Source organism: Anolis carolinensis, chromosome 3 (assembly GCF_035594765.1).
Source record: "Anolis carolinensis isolate JA03-04 chromosome 3, rAnoCar3.1.pri, whole genome shotgun sequence".
NCBI classification, from domain to species: domain Eukaryota; kingdom Metazoa; phylum Chordata; class Lepidosauria; order Squamata; family Dactyloidae; genus Anolis; species Anolis carolinensis.
Window position 1 is genome coordinate 63,670,640 of NC_085843.1, and position 18,266 is coordinate 63,688,905.

General features: G+C 36.5%; 1 protein-coding gene across 14 annotated transcripts in view; it reads right to left on the minus strand.

Moving 5' to 3' along the window:
- The window catches only part of robo2 (roundabout guidance receptor 2), a 1,412,536-nt gene that overhangs the window by 77,501 nt on the left and 1,316,769 nt on the right, over nucleotides 1–18,266 (minus strand). For all 14 annotated transcript variants that reach the window (XM_062977135.1, XM_062977143.1, XM_062977146.1 and 11 more), the window contains 4 exons: nucleotides 16,562–16,793; nucleotides 13,163–13,287; nucleotides 7,257–7,428; nucleotides 787–969 (listed from right to left, as the gene is read on the minus strand). In XM_062977135.1, coding sequence (XP_062833205.1) covers nucleotides 787–969; nucleotides 7,257–7,428; nucleotides 13,163–13,287; nucleotides 16,562–16,793 — 712 coding nt within the window. The remainder of the gene's footprint in view (nucleotides 1–786; nucleotides 970–7,256; nucleotides 7,429–13,162; nucleotides 13,288–16,561; nucleotides 16,794–18,266) is intronic.

The following is an 18,266-nucleotide window of genomic DNA, read 5'->3' on the forward strand; positions in this document are numbered from 1 at the left end:
GTCCTTTTTGATTCTATCAAGAACCAGAAAATGCATCATGCAGCTAATTTGGAAGTCTCACCAAAATTACAATTATTATGTTTAAAAGAAATGAATAGATGGGTTTATCCCCAAACATAACTTTGGATCAAAATGTGATCATACAATGTGAATGAAATTGTAAGTAAAAGAACGACTACTGTTTTCTTGAATAAACTCTACTATTTGGGAATATGATTCCCAAGAGCTAAATTTTCATCATCCCCCCCCCCCCCCCCACTCTTTTTATTGTCTAAAATCATCTTGGTGTAAGTGACTAATTACATTTACTTCCAGGCATTAAAATATTTTTTCTCATGTAAGCTACATTTAGTCATGACTGCCTGATGAAAACCAATGGAAAAAGGTCAGTCGTAAGTACCTTAAAATCCATTTGTTCAAATTAAACTTTAGTCTTCAGTTAATTTAGCTTTTAAAACTCCCAATTAGTAGCACACTTCCTTGTTCTCTTTTGCAAGTGTAATATTGGTATCAGGGCCCTCTGCAATATTGATATTTTGCCTTCAACAAAATAAACTCAAGGTAAAGTAAAATCTAAAATTCTTAGGTATTTCGTATCAGATGTTCTGATTATGAAAACATTAAATAATGCCCCTGTAGCAATGATGAAATGTATTGCAGAGCAATGGCCCAAAGCTCTTCATTTCCCTGTTCTTTTGCACCAAACTGAGCAAGCATACCATATGCCTTGAACTAGCAATGTTTTTGTTGAACATCAAACAATTACGGAATATTTTCTATTCTTACCTGCATAATTGCTGAGCCCCTTCCTTTTCTTTCTGCGCCAATACAGCCAGATGCTGAAACCCATGAGTATTACCCAACATGCGCCACCAATTCCAGCTATAAAGGCAGGTTGCTTGACAACATCTGTGATTTGTTCAGTTATGCTGTTGTTGTTTTCTGTGATAACAACTTCATTACGACCTCCTGGGTAGATTTTTTTTTTTAAAAAAGATAATATCAAAGAGTATTAGAAATGCCAGAAGATAATTCTTTTGAAGATTCTAAGTATGGCAATTGGTAGAAATTATCAAGTGCTCAAAATTTTTTATTAGCCTTTGGCAAATTGTAGGTAAGAGATGGTAAAGTTCTTGCCTATAGTTTCATTGACCAGGAAAAGAAAATGCATGAAGAAAAGACATAGAGATATCCAATAATTCAATGTCTTAACAGTCTTCTGGATTTTATGTACTGGGTATATATACATAACATATGCACATCCAGTTTTCATCCACAGTAGGCTTCATGACTTTTTTTTTTTTTGCATGAATGAGCTTAATGTATTATTCAGCAAACACTTAGGTCAGAAACATATTTTAAAACTATACTTCCAGTCCCCTGCTCATACTGAAGAGAAAATAATGTGACTACGTTTGACATATATGTACAGAATGAAACATAAGACGTCATCATAAAAGCCCACGGATTCGCCCCACATTGGGGTGAATCCATGGGCTACCATTGGGGCGGAGGCGAGAAGAACCTGACACTCCATACCCTGCATCACTCTCCTTACCATGCCTCTCATCCTATTGGGGAAGTGTCACCAGTCGGCTTCCCCCCATTGCTGACAAAGCAATACAGGAAGGCTCCTGTGTTGCTGTGATGGCGTGCGTGTGCTGATTCCTCTTCCTTTTCAGCACTGAGCCTGACCGGAAGTGCCTGTGAGTCATATGAAGGACTCCGTGCTGAAAATGAAGGTGAAGCATCTTACGACAGGCAGATTGGCCTGTGTGATGAGGTGGATACACTGTACGGAATGGGATTCCTCAACTATTCTGATGGCAGTGTTTATTCTATAGTACAGGCTGAGTATTCCTTATCCAAAATTCTTGGGACCAGAGGATTCTATAGTTCTGATTCCCCCCCCCCCCATATTTTGGAATATTTCTATATACCTTGGAGATTAGACTCAAGACTAAACATGAAATTCATTAGTATTTCATATACATCCTATACACATAGCCTAAAGGTGATCTTTTTAATAATTTTGTGCATGAAACAAAGTCTGTGTACATTTAACCATCAGAAAGAAAAGGTATCATTACCTTGGCCACCACTTGGACAATATTGGATTTTAGAGTATTTCTGATTTTTGGATAAAGGATACTCAACTTGCATTCTCAACACAGCAAACTCCTAGATTTCCTTGTGTCAATGTAACAGTACATTTTACAAGACTTTTAAATGTGTCATTTCCTTTTACAACCTCCAATGTACCCGAAAGAGGTTCCTGGGGACTGGGAGATCCTTGAAAATGTTGTTGAACATGATGGACAAGGAGGGCACGGGTGTGGAGAAGACATGGCAGAAATGATGCACTTCCATTCGCTCTCTTTAACAAAGGGATGTAGGATTCAAGCCAATATATGCTAAAATTTCTAATGATATAATGTAAGATGGCTAGAATTATTTTTATTTTATTGATTGAAAAATTAATTAGAGCATTACTGAACTAAAAAAAGAAATACTAATGTGAGCCGTCTTCTATAGCTTTCATCTTGCTATAAAGCATACAGAAAAGAGGCAATTCATTCTAGTTGAGAAAGAAATTACGCCTCCAGAGTGCAAATTATATGAATCATATGAAAGTTATAGATCTCCTAATGCGCAAAACAAATAATATGCAGCATAAGGCATTTTTGGATGACCTTGTTTTGGAAATAACTTAGATCCCAACGCTCTTTTCTAGCTTTTAAATTTGTGGATGGGAGGCAAGAGTTGAGTAAATGCATACTTCATCCAGAAGCAGACTAGAACCAGATGCAATAGTATGGGAAACCAAGATAGTGATGTATCCTCCAACAACAGAAGAACTTTTGATTGTTGGATGTAACATTTCAACTGCTTAAAACTATGGTCATCACTTTCATACACACTCTATAACCAGAAATACAAGACAAATTTATTGAAGCAAAATTTTCATGGGTAAATTAATCATTATACAAATTATTCAATATACAATACTGAATTACCTAAAGGGTTTCAAGAGTCTGATGTCTTGACAACTATATTTCAATAAATTGTGGGAATACAGCTCGTTCCACATCAAAGGACTGTAAATTGCATCATTTCAAAAAGCTTTGCAGTTGCTAGCTTGCTCCAAAATGCAGGATTAATTTGTATGAGAAAGAATTTGTTTTTGGGATTAGGCATTTTAATGATTACTGGTCTGTTTACATTCACAGAAAAATCCTGGAAAGCAGACTAATTTTTTGAGCTAGTTAATCACCAGTAAATGTCATTTTTGGGCCCCACACGTTGTAATTTTTTTTCCAGCAGCTTTTTAGATTAGGTATTTGATACACGTCCTATGACTTCACAAAAGATACATTTATACACAACGAGAGAGAGAGAGAGAGAGAGAGAGAGAGAGAGAGATGGGGAGGGGGGAAATCTTGTACTGTTATCAGCATCTCGAAAGGAACATTGGGAATTGGCAACTTGCACACATTTTGTACTATTCTTGGCTGGCTGCAATAAGGATATGGATTTTATGGCTGCCTTTGCTTTTCCTATTATCATCTTTCATGTGTGAAATAGCAGGATGTAGGTTGCATGGTGAATTAGACTATAATCCTAGTTTATGGAATGTTATCTCCAAAATGTTTCCAACCTTACTTTTTGGAAAGAAAAAAAAAAGAAAGAAGATTTTGCAAAGAATGAGAGTCAATTTTTAAAAAGTAAAATGGGGGATGGAGAGCCAGAAATGTCTTGAGATGGCACATGGCTATGTGACTGCTCTTTTAGTATTCATATCAGGGTGGTCTTATATCCAAGCAAAAGGACTCACTTCAAACGACAAGCTGCTGGTGTGATAGAAGATTTCCACTGTAAAGACTTCATGAGGGGAGCAAACTCTTAAAAATGAGAAGGCAAGTAACTCATTAAAGACCATTATGTGGGCATTTGCCAGAAATAATGGAAAAAGGGAGAGTTGGAACATATATTATAGTTTGCATGATAGTCCAGGGAGAAAGAAACAATACAGTCTCAAAGAAGCCTATTTCAAGTAGGTGAGACCTTACCAGTGGGAGACACAATAATCATATCTATGGAATTTATTATAACTTAAAAATCATGCCAAATGATTTTACAGTGCAGTAGGCAAAGGACTCTGCAGAAATTTTGGGCAGTGTTTGCTAAATATTATTTTTAGGCCCAAGTGCTATTTTCAAAATAAGAAATGTGAAGTGTTGTGCATCTTCAACATTTCTTATTTCCATTAGCCAAGGCAATCAAATCAGTAGACTGATTTCCCTATCTAATTCAGCATGTAAATCGTACAGCGGTAAAAAATAGAGCTTAATTAGAGTTTAACTGTAAATTTCTTGGTCAAATTTTTAAAATGTTATTGTACTAATTTCTAAACTAACTAGTTTGATGATGAAGTTTATATGTCTCTTATAATGTCAGGACATTCACACACCATGTATAAGTAAATATATTTCTGTTTTAGTCTTCTACCCTTCTGTGAGGTTTCCAAGGTATGGAATCTAAGGTTTGGCCTAGACATAATTACTCTGGTGGAATAGGCAGCTAAGAAACCATTGGAAGAGCTGAACTGAAATTCTAAAATGAGCAAAATGTTTCATTCAACAATTGCGGCATTCTCTGGAAGTCATCAGCTATTAAATAGCACTTTGTTGGTGTAAATCTATAAAATGCTTCTGAGGCCTTTCTGTTCATACAAGAAAATCACTTGCTGCTTATGGTATGTGACAGAAGAAAATACTTGAAACCCAGGGGAATGACATGGCATAAACCAAGGCATTGCTATAATTTGCAGTGTCCACTCACTAGAATGCATTTCATTCCTCCTGATAGCTTTCTGAGTTGTGACTGTGGCTATAGGTAAGATCAGCTTTATTTGTCATTACTTGTTCTTATTCCTCTAGCCTGAATCCATGCTAGGCAGGTGATGAAATGGCATTTTATTCCCTGTGCACCCTGCATCTTAATATTGCACCAGCTGCATCTACTATGAAGTTAGAATCCCTTTTCACTTAATGTAGAACAGGGGTCCTCCCTGCCAAAAAGACCCCTCCAAGGGAGTTTTCAGAGGGTTCCAAAGTCCCCTGAAGGCTCTACGTCAGGAAGGTTGGCTTCCAAATTAGGTCAATGTACTTTTAAGTTAGCAGCTTGGCAGCTTGTTCTCCCCTTCAGTGGCTTGCAATTACATGTGCAAAAGTAATAATTCATTTAAATGTGAGAATAACATATGCTTTGTGATTTCAGCAGCTGAACATAAATGAATATGGATGTACACTTCCCACTGATGTTCAACAGAATTAATGTAAGTGTTAAGATTTGGAGAAAGGTGGCATTAATTTCATTTCATTATATTTAATCAGAATACACATGCATATGAACACACACATATATATCAGGCTAGCTATCATTGTGCTGCTTTATATATTGCAGGTGCTTCCATAACAATCCTGTCTGTTCAGCTAATTAGACTATAGACAAAAGAGCTGTGCAACCTGCAATGCTCCACTGTTTCTGCAGACAAAGGTATAATGAAATATAATGCCCCTCCTATTGGAAAGCGATGAAGAACAATACTAATTTGCTGGACCAGAATTAATTAGACAGATCACATTCAATTGCACCTGTGAAAGTTTACAGCTGTCTCCCATATTATTACACTACTGATCAGCTCAATACATAGGATAGCTGTTGAGTGAATTAACAGAAGGACATCCAATATCAAGTTATATCTTTTCCGCTCCCCCTCTCTCTGTATCTCCCCAATGCTTTTCGCTTCTACATTGCTCGTTCCATTTAAAAGGCCAACTACTTTGGAAATCGTGGTCTGTTTCTGTCCTGATTACAAATCATTGATATGCTCTGTCTTAGAGCATGCTTTAACTTAGCAGCTTCTTTTTTGAAACTTTCCATCTGGAAGAATATAGTGATACCTGATGCCTTCTGTCTTGGTAATTTTAATTTTATTCATCTCCCTCACATCTTCTTGTCTCTGTTTCTTTTTAAGGGAAATGGTCTTGCTCCCTATGATCTGATAATTGTTTATGTGAGCACAGATGGAGTTTCCTTATCCAAAATGCTTGAGATTCAAAATGTCTGGGTGCACTCCCAAAAGAAACCAGGAGGGCATCTAGACACCCCTCCGGAAAAGCACAGGTTTTGGAAGGAGGTGTGAGGACTTAAACACGCAACTAAGCTAATTTCTTAAATTTGCTTCAACATGCATTTAACTGGCCTGAGTCTCCTTGTGGAGAGAAAAAGCAAGGTATAAATAAACCTAACAAACACAATAAACATAATGTATTGATAGTAAATTTACACAATATTTTAAAAACAATTTTGTACACTGAACCATCAGAAAGCAAAGGTGTCACTACCTCAAAATGTGAGCAATTTTGGGGGTATTTTGGATACTGAAATCTTGAATAAATGATGTTTAACCTGTACATATGTGTTAGTACATGCAATACAAAATGAGGAAAAGATTAAACGTGAAACTCCATCCTTTATTTCCTAGAATACTCATGCCATTTGATTATTCTGGTCCTCATTTAAAACAGACTGGTCCTCATTTAAAACAGTTTCTAAATATTTCCACAGCAATTTAACACATAGTTTAATGGAAGTGAACCAGATATTTCTATGCTCCGTTGTTCCTGTCAATCCACCCATTTATGCTTGAGATGTATTTCAGAAGAGTAAGGTTCTAGACTTGCCTCAGGTTATGAAACTAATTCAGTATAGAAACTAATAAAAAACAGACATTTCAAAGGAAGGAAATGACATTTCCAGCTTTTCTCTGTTTTGACTCAAGACTTTTGTGCTTTGCATAAGACTGAAAGCACCATCTGCTTAGAATAGCTGATAAACACTAAACTTCAAATGCTCAGACAACTTTAAACATGGCCTTGGGCATCAGTAGCATAAATAAGGAAATAATCTAGCAATCTTAAGATAACAACACTTCATTTAGCTATTTTATAAATCTCTCAAACTGCTGAAGTGATAAATTCATAATGCAGCATTACTTTAAGACAATAATTTATGTTTTGATATGTTTCAAGAAAATAAGAGCCATTTCACTTTCATCATTTTGACTTTTTTCTAAAAAGAAACAGAAATTCAGTGCATAATGTACAAAGTGTATTTTAATGTAGTGTGTGAAAGATATCATACCATGCTAAAGGTGCAAATCACAACAGCAAGATGTGTGTTTTACTTACCAATGATTATGGGTTGTGGTTCACTTTTCACTCCAATACCAGCGCTGGTACTTGCTGCAACTTCTACTCTGTATTGAATACCTGGAAACAGGCCACCAATTACCACAGATCTAATTGCTGCATCTACAGTCTTGTTTATATGAAATTTGGTTTCATTGCCCAAGCACCAGATCTGAAATATGGAAACAATTGTTTATAACAATTTTCAGCACACAAAAAAGAATATAGTATATTTTCTGTCTTTTTAAAGATTACTTAGGAGTTTTATAATAACAAATTATATGAACACAAAAAATTTATGGATGTTTTCCATTAAAAGTTCAAAAGAATACAGTGATTCAGATTTATGAAAAGACAGAGAGCACACAAAATCCAGGCAAGCTCTTCCTTGAATTGTTTAGGAAAGAGAAAGGTTTCAGTAAGCATTTCAGATGTGAAACTAAGAAATAGAGAAATTTGACCATCCTATTATTTGTATTTCCATGAACCTCAATAAAACATTCCTTCATGGTTCCAAGAAAATATCACTGAGAAATTAAATGTCAGACCACATATGATTCTAAAGACCTAACTAGAGTAACTGACATACTGATTATACAATGAAGGTAACCCCCAAGTTTTCAATAGATATTGGCCAGTATCAAGAACTACACTTGCTGCAGTAAACTTTCTCCTTTGACAACCTATATATGACCTATATGTATGGTTGGAGAACACTACTGAATGGGGATAGGGCAATAAATATATCAGGTGAGTTCTGCATATGAAATCAACTGTTGTGAATGAGTCTTCCGAGGCTGTTAGTGACAATGGTAGGATCAGGAGGGGAAGGAAAACTCCTCGCGAGGAGGGCTCGTTGGAACACTTACACAGGAAAAGGGTCAGGGAGATACTTGAGGAATCCTCAGATGGGGATTCATTTGGGGATTTGGAAGGGGATCCTGAGGTGGAAATGACTGTTGAGGACCCGGTGGTGGTGGAAGGAGTTGGCATAGACTGGGTACGGGCTCCGAAGGATCTTGGAGAGGAAACTGGGCCCATGGATGCTGAGGATGCAGGAGAAGCTTGGGGTTCTTCAGAAGCAGACCCCACATGGTCTGCCTGGAGGAATGAGGGCAATTCCGCAGGTGTGGACAGGGTTGGGCATGGGCAGGGCGATTCTGGCTCTGATGAGGAACTTGGGACGCCTGATCCTAAGGCGTTGGCTGTTTGGAGCTCGGACTCTGATGAGGAGCTTGGGACACCTAATCCTAAGGCGTTGGTTGTTTGGACGCCCAAGGAAACCTAAATAAATTGGGGATTTTTGGCCATTGTTCCTTGCGTGTGGCAAGGTGTTGTTGGGCGCCATTGGGTTTCCTGTACGTGACTCCGAAGACTGGCTTGGGACTTTGCAACTGATGTAAATTTGATCCGGGTTATTCTACGACGGAAGGCTGGAACTGTGTGGGTTTTCTCTTTGGACTGCATTGTTATTACTATTTTGCATTAGCTGCTGGTCGCCTCGTCGTTTTGGCTCTTTCTGTTACCCCGTGACATGGACCTTAGTGTGACGACTTCATTCCTTGGACCCTGGACTGGACTATGACCTGGTGTATCTCTTCGCTCCCGAATTTGGCTTGGCTTCATTCCCGTCCCCTTGGCTGCTTCCTGTGCTGACCATTAGCTTTGTCTCCGACCCTGACTCTGGACCGGCTTACGACTACTGTGACTACGTTCCATTTCTTTGACCACTGGCCCGGCTTCCGACTCTTCGCTTTTGTCTCAGCGTTTTTCGGCTTAAGGTTTGTTTATACTGCTTTCAACGGTTGACTCTAGCCCGGTTTGGGCTTCCTTTCAATTTTGGGACCTTTTTCGTATATTTTGGGTTTCAGAACATTTTTGAACTTTGGGGCGCTTTGTCCTGTGTTTGTTTTGCTATTTTGACCCTGTGCTGCAATTTTGAGCTGAATTTAAGCAACCTAGTTTTAATCCAGATTATATCTCTGGATAATCCAGATTATACTCCGGTTTGTGTTTTTGGGGTTTCTTTGTTTCAGACTGTTTACTCACACTGAAGTTAAAGTGTTGCAAGCTCCCAGGACCTTTTGTTGAGCTTTTTGAGTTATTGCTAAATAAACTGAATTTACCTAATTGGCTGGCATCTGACTCTTGACATCAACTTTTATATCCATTTCTAACCTATGGTAAATATACACACACACTTTTGCTGAGTTATAGGGAAGGAAAGTTATAAAGCATTCAGGGTCTTGTTAATATGTGGGGTACTAACAAGACTAAATACCATTTGTAGTGAGTGACATCAAGGTATTCAACTGTGAATTCAGACAAATATCTTGGAGGGAAGAATTGACATATAGCATTTTATAACATAGCATGTTCCTTTCTTTCTTTCTTTCTTTCTTTCTTTCTTTCTTTCTTTCTTTCTTTCTTTTGATTAGGTGATTAATTTCACCCCAAGTATTCAGAACAGATACCCTGCTCATCACTTGTGGAGCTCTTTTCAAAATATTACATGAAGCACCATTTATTTCAATGCAATTATCTTCAATGTAGGTTAACTTTTGAATGGATTTACTGCATGTTGATGCACCAGTAAAGCATCCAAGTAGCAACATATATCTGAGCAGAGTGATCCTATGTTTTATGAAAAAATAATCAAGCACAATAGCCATGGTATGATATCTGCTTGTATACTGGAACCACTGGAAATAGTTCAATGCATTCAGCAGACAAAAGGAGAAAATTCAAGGTGCAGGCTCAATTCAAAGTGGAGGTTATTACCTATAAAGTCTTATATGCTTCGTGTCCAACCTATCTTCATGATCACATCTCTTTCTATGAACCGGCATGGGCTCTGATATCGACAGGGGAGGCTGTTCTCTTGGTCCCACCACTGTATCAAGCATGGTTGGTGGGGATGAGAGAGAGGGCCTTCTCTGTGGTAGCTCCCTTGCTCTGGAATACCCTCCCAAAAGAGATTAGATTAGCCCCCACCCTTCAATCCTTCTGTTCCAGCCTGAAAACATGGATGTTCAAACAGGCTTTTGACTTCGAGTAGGCTGAATGGGTCCATATGAAGTTGACACTTGGCACTTTCTGAACCGATGGCAGCTAGTTTTATCTATTGATGTTTTTAAAACTGTATTATTTTGATTTTACATAGCTATAATTTTATGTGACTTGTTTATACTTATGTACCATTTTTTACTTGCTGTATGTTATCTGTGCACCTTGGAGTGCTTTTGTAAGCTGCCCCAAGTCCCTTTGGAGAGATGGTAGCGAGATATGAATAAAATTTATTATGATTTGTTATAAAATACCTCTCCCTGATTGCTAAAATCATGCACACGTTTTAATCACTAAGATGTTTGTATGCATGAGAAAACACAGAGTATGGGAAATAGAAAGAGAGATTCCATGTGTGCAGTTGCTCTTGAATTCAGTCAGTTTACACAAATATAAATAAAATACAAGTTATGGCCAAATTACCAGATGGCATAGTGAGAAACAACCCATTTCAAAAGCAATATGAATCCAATGAAAAATCTCTTTTCTAAAGAAGGAAAAAAAATACAATAAAGAAATTCAGCATTGGCAGAGTTGTTATTATCCATATAACAGGTTAACTCAGTACAAGGTTTACAAACCAACTTTCACAATGCACAGTATGACCTCTTGAAGAAGAAATATAACTCTATTATAATTGTCAAAATTTAGTGAGATTTCAGAAAATTAGAATTAATAAATCTATACTTACACTAATTAACATTGGACTAAATCCAGGTTTAAATGAAATAATTTTCAGTGCATGAGATAATCTTGCAAGTTTAAAAAGGTGGGGGTTTTCACCAATAACCCCTCCCCTCTGTAGTTCTTAGTGCTCTGATGAAACATTTTGACAGTCTAGAAGACTCTCTAGAATAATGCGCAAAACAGTATTAGGAAGCTATAAAATTGAGAAGGAATCAATGAGAATTCCCACTCATCTTTCCATAATTGGGAAGGGTTCTGGAAAATCGTTTTAATTTAGAGCATCCATTTGGAATTCCAGCTATTCCCTTCAAGCTGAAAGTGTTAGGTTATACTAAACAGTGTAACTAAGAATATAGAAATAGGGCCAGATTCTGAAGGAGCTGTCCAAGGTTCTGAGTGTTCTCCCAGATAAATTCAGAAATTTGGACAACTCCTTTAGTGTTTGAACTAAAAGATGGGGCAGAGTCTTCATTTCACCAGCCTCTCCTGTGTACCATGAAGCAGTTGCTTTGGTTAAGAGATTCTGAAGAAGCTACCATTTCCCTACATTTCCTTGCTATCTTCCCTGTGCATTTAAAAATAAATAAAATATGAATTCTACTACTATGTTGGATGGAAGGGAGTACTCATCTTATTTTGATTTTTTACTTCAGGTATAAAAATGTCTCATGATAATTCCTTTGAAGAGCTTCAAAAGCTGTTTTCAGAGCAGCAAGGGAGACTGTCAGGGAAAAATGATAAACCTCAGATGGCAAATGAAAACTTTTGCATGTGCCTAGAGGGAATTCATTTTTCATATAGTAATATGAAGTAAAAGGGAAGACTGAAATTGCTTTGTAGCTTGGGTTCAGTCAATGGCATCAGATTTGTTACATCAGAGATGAACCCAAGATTTAGCAGGTTTTACTTTTTTTCTCCATGGTAGTAAACATGCACCCCCTTTCTTCTGTCTTTCTTCAACTCACTGACTTCCTCAATAAAAGCATATTTCACATTCCTAAACTTGTACAATCTCCAAGAAGGATTTCTTTTGACTTATTTTGTCATTTAAGAGGAACGCACTTGGGACAGTAGAGTTTTTAAATCTCTCTATTCAGAAATACAAGTCTATTGGATAATGTTGGAATAACAGACATTGCTCATTTTATCCTAAAGACTAAATAATATGCTTAACAAGTAGTGCAAATATGCTTGCCTTTTTGCTTCCATTAAATAAGCAGGGGTGGCAACCTTTACTGGGCAGGCTTTTGCCATCAGGGTTATAGCTGTGTCATGGTAAGGGATTAGGGAAGGAAGACATGTGTCACCTTTCTTGGAGCAGTCCAAGTAAGTATCAAAAAACCCCACTGTGTGCCTATGATGAATGAAAAGGAGGGAAAGGGGACAGAGGGTCCTTCAACTCTGACCATGTAATGCAGTTTGAAGCTGACTCATGGCTGTGGTGGTAAAAATATAGACACCGCCAGTGGGCATTTAAAGGTATACCAGGCATTTTAAAAAGTTCAAGTTCAGCCAAAAAAATGTGCTGCAGCAGATGGCAGTGTATCTCAGATAGCTTCCACATTGTAAACACCTGTCACTACTGAAGCGCAATAAAGGGGCTGCTGAAAAATGCTCTAAGGCTATGGCTGGGCATCAGGGAAATGAGCCACCCCTTGAGAGACACATGATTGCCTCCCCTGCTAATTGACACTTTCTCTTTTTTCCCCACCATATGCCTCTGGTGCACCGATAAAGGGGTAATTTGGTCTCAATTGGTAGGTAAATTGAGTAATAGGAATGGAAGTAATATTTAGGAATATTTGGAAAATAGAAAACGGGACAGTTTTTTGACAATTTTATTGCAGTAAGGAAAAAAAATATAGTAAAGTAGGACAGTGCAAACCTTGTACCATCTGCTAAATTTACTATTATTTGTCTTGTGCTATATTTTTATGGTTTCTTTTTAACTGGTTTAAATTGTTGATAACTTAATTATGTTTTATCTTTTGTATTTTGTGAATTACTACAACAATAAGTTACTACACAGGAGTATTGGGGAGATTATACATACAGATCAGTTTTAAACCAAAAATGAATATAGATTACATATTATTGTTAATAAAAATGCATCACCATTTTAGTTATCCTTTTCTGCTGTATTTCACCCTTACCCTATATTCTTGGATTATTCCATTTTGGTGATCTGGTGGTGGAGGATCCCATGAAATGCTGATACTGGTGCTGTTATGATTTCCAACTGTGAGGACAGTTACAGATTGTGGAGGAGCGCTTGGAGCTGTACAAAATAGAGGCAGCAAAAGTGAATCAAAAATACTTTTTCAGGGAATCTGTAACTATTTTTAAGGAGGGGCTCAAGATTGGATGGCAGGTCATTATTAACTTATTATTACAAGTTTAGCAGTGACCATGGATAGACAATGGCACACAAGAGGGAAATTATCAGCAGGCTTGAGAGCTCCCTAAGTTAGCCAAAATTGCACAACTGGAGGATGGTGCTAATGGAAAAAGTTACACTCAATGTGTAACTCAGTGTAGAACAAGCACATTCCAATGTTCCTGGACAAATTTCATAGTGTTGATATATACAGAATATTCAGTATGTCATGTGATTATTCAACGCTAGGGAATACAAAGGAATCTGACTCTAAGGTAAGTTGTCCAGCACTAATGAAAAACACTACTTAAAATCTGATGATGAGGCAAGAATTTGAGATATTTTAAAATTCATTTGATTTACATGTTTGCCTATATGCATAACCACATAAATCCGTAATACATAATATGGAATGTTCTGTCTTCATCTGTACAATATTGCCGCAGTAAAAACTGACGCCATAATATAAATTAACCCATTTCCCTGAGAGTGTTGCAGTTATTAAACGGACCACACTGAAAAATAACATTTTAAAACGATTTTCTCATTTCCCTTGCTGCTGACTTGTGGGGAACACCATGCCTGATTCTTGACAGGTCAATTATTCCAGTGCTCAGCTCCTTCCCACAGATATTAAAGCACCCAAATCACTGCTCATCTTTTCCAGACAAAACCAAACAGAATTCCATTTGTTACTTTCACAAGGCCAAAGAGGCAAAAGATGAATGGATGAAGAATTGTGACAAATGTGTGATATCCAGGAAAAGAAGGGGGAAGACCTGTGGTTAAAATCATTTTTCCCCATTTAGGTACCAGAAGAAGCATTTCTTCTGAAATTAGATTTATATTTAAATGTTTGCTGTGCTAAGAACACATATACTAAGATGGAAAAAAAATTACAATATTCTTATCATACCTCTGAAGCTTTCTTTTATAGCACAGATTTTTCCCCTTGTTACATTGCCATTTCCTAAAATAGAAGTGTGCATCAAGGCATGCAATATTATACTTTTTAGAAGATTGTCCTTTTCCTTCTGAGAAGGGAACCATATTCATTAAAAGAAAATCTACTTCAGATTACATCTAATAAAACATAAACCTAAGGTAATTATATAGATAATTAAAGAACCAAAGAAAATGGACATGGAATGATACCTTTTGAATGCCATATTCTGTCCACATAGGCCTATAAATAATCTGCTATACAGACAGACATTTTGAAAGTCTTTTTTTAAACGAAGCATACCGGTATGACATTTAATTGTTGACAATACAATTTGTTACAGTTGTTTGTTGTACAGAAGGGGACACCAAGAAGCAGAGTGGGTGAAGGTTACATAAATCTACATAGCAGCTTACTGCCTGTGAGTTTAACATATCTATAGGCAGGGATATTCCTAAAATCTTTGCTCAGAACCAAAAAGCGTCAATAACTGGTTATTTTTTTAAGGCAAGTAAAACAATTCTGAGTGTTCTTACTTAGAGGAAACACCTTGATATCAAATCCCATAGGTTGTGATTAGATTAATAGTAATCTTTTAAAAATACATTGATACCTTTAGTATTTAATATAATCATCAATTATGGGTAGCCAAATGAGTAACTACTACTGATGTATCAAATTGTGAAAAGCCAATTGAACTATAAAGAGCTTCCAAGAACCTCTAAACCCAGATCAACAGATCAAGTGATAGAACAAAAATCCGTTTTATATGTTAGGGATTTCCTGGGAATGACTTAGATACAGAACATGCAGAATCACTGTATCTTCATATCAGTCAGTTCTGTGGCAAATCTGGAATACTGTATTTAGCTCTGGTTCCTCAGTGTCAAAAAGATGCCATAAATCTGTAGAAAGTACAAATAGGCAATATGATGACTGCAGTCATCATATAAGATTACTTGAGCCTCAAACACATTACCGGAGAGCTGTAGATTTAAACGAGGTATGCAAATATCATTTTAGTTGACTGTTTGTTTGATACCACATTTCCATTAATTTTCATGCAGCATGTACAGCTTAAGGTGAGCTTCATGCAATAAAGTGGACAGCCATGTCATCTAGTCTTCATTCAGTCTATACAAATGCCATGTATACATCTCCTAAAACCCTCATGATGTTGATTTCCCAATATGTGGTGTTCAGATGAGTACCATCATAGAATTTGGCTTCATCTAAGTGTTATGGTTAATAGCCCTAGAAATTTGTTTGAAAAACTATTTTCAAACAATCTACCTGTACCCTAGGCAATCACAACTTATGGAATATATAGCATTATGCCTCACATAAGGAAATAATGTATTTGGTCCCACTGTTTGGCCTCATCTTCTAATGTAATGAGCAAGGAAGAAATCTTCACCTCCTTTTCATACCATTCCTGGTTCTATAAATGTTTATTATTTTCCTCCCTTTGGTCACTTTTGTTAAATGAGTTTAGCTTTTCCTTTTTATTGCCTATTTGTACTTTCTACAGATTTATGGCATCTTTTTGACACTGAGGAACCAGAGCTAAATACAGTATTCCAGATTTGCCACAGAACTGACTGATATGAAGATACAGTGATTCTGCATGTTCTGTATCTAAGTCATTCCCAGGAAATCCCTAACATATAAAACGGATTTTTGTTCTATCACTTGATCTGTTGATCTGGGTTTAGAGGTTCTTGGAAGCTCTTTATAGTTCAATTGGCTTTTCACAATTTGATACATCAGTAGTAGTTACTCATTTGGCTACCCATAATTGATGATTATATTAAATACTAAAGGTATCAATGTATTTTTAAAAGATTACTATTAATCTAATCACAACCTATGGGATTTGATATCAAGGTGTTTCCTCTAAGTAAGAACACTCAGAATTGTTTTACTTGCCTTAAAAAAATAACCAGTTATTGACGCTTTAGAAGATGTGAGCTCTTTTATACTCACTTTTTTATGTATAGAAATATAATGAACTAGAACAACGTAAATGAATGCATGGATTCACAAAAGTGACAGTGACTGCAGTTTACTGCTGTGGAGGATTTATTGACATGTGGAGCTTTAACATTGAAATAAAACATGATATGCTTTGTGCAATGACCAATATGTATGGAAGACTTGCACTGGAACAGTGGATGATAGACTCTTTCACCTGACTTAGCTAAACAGGTGTCTGCTATTTTGTTTACTTGCCTTCTTCAGTGGTACGAGCAGATTTTGATTCACTGTCCATTCCTTGAAACTCATTGAAATAAGGCCGGACTTTTATTTCATATGTCACTCCTTTTTTCAAGTTGACTAGGACAGCACTGCGCTCTGTAGGAACCTTGACATCCAGCGTTTGCCATGCAGAAGGTGAAGGTAGGCCTGATGTCTGACGATATATGACTCGATAACCTTGAATAAACTGGGATTGGCGGTCAACCTGAAATAATAAAGACAAGCATTTCTGCCATCAGATGAAGGGGGAATTTCAGTTCATTCTTTCTGGGTTGCCTTTCAATGTTTCTAATAAATCAAAACTGTGATGGACAATTTGAGCTTGTCCAAGTACTTTTCTCCCTTTATTATTACCAAGCACTAAAAGCTATACTGTTTGAAAAAAGGGAACAATACAAGCAAAATAGACAAAATATCAAACAGCATGATGTAACTAGCCACGTCTTGAGTTATTAATTATAGTCCACGAAGATTCAACAAGTAGGATTTTCTTCTTTTTCCTGACTGCTAAGCTCATCAGAGATTTTCCAGATTTAGAATTATACTGGTTTAAACAATATAGAGTTAATAAGTGCAAGGTTAAAAATCTAAAATCATTTTCATACAACATTATAAAGAGATAAAGGTAACTGATAACAATATCATTAACTTCAATGGGAAATGCACATACAATGGACAAATGAGAAACTGAAACCAAATGTATAAAATCAAGTTATCAATCAACTCCATCAAAACAGCCATTGTTAAAAACATATGTTAAGCTTGCATTTTATAAACTTCTCTAGATACACTTTAAGAGAATTTATTCACTGAAAGAAGGACATAACTCACAATAATGGGTTGTTAATACTGATGGAATCAAGCTGTGTTTTTAAAAAGAACATTAAGCAGCTGCTTCCAAATGAAGGGAGTCTGTAAATCAGGACAAATTGTTTTTTATACACATTTGAGTTTTATTAATTAAATGCTTTATGGACATTGACTTTATGAACTTAAGTGTTTAAAATAAAAACACATTTCTAACTCCTTTAAATAGTTTGTCCCATGTAGGCACAACCTACTCCATCCATGGTTATGATGCAACAATACAAAATAAGGAATATTTGGTATCCTATTCACACACATTTTACTAGAAATATTTAACTTTTGAAACTTGTACCATTTGGGATGAGAAAATGAGATATATTAATTTTAGTCTGCACACTTGTACTTGTGCATTCACAGAGGTTTGTAAGGCAAAAACCAGAAAAGTATTAAGGTTCCACACATAGCAAAAAAGATGGAAAAAAAAACTATCTACCTTTAGCAGAGCAGTTCACATATACCAAAGAATCGTCCTATCCAGATACAGAACACTGCCTTCTTAAAATGGCATGAATTATTGAAAGTGCTTTTTAAGTCATCTGAAAGCTTGGAATATATAAATTATGGTACTGGATTTAAATATCCTGTTCACATTCAGAGGCAGGGCTGTAGAAACCTCATGGCCCAATTTGCAATGGCAACTCAAAAAGACAGGAAGGAAGCATCTGTTTCTTCTCTATAAAACTCACTGCTTTCTGATTTCCCTTATCAATTATATTTCTTGCTATCTTGCTCTTTGTGTTCCCCGTTTACTTTAATAAACTGCTTTTCTTGAACTCTGATGCTCTTTCGTGCATTCTTATTAAACCACAAC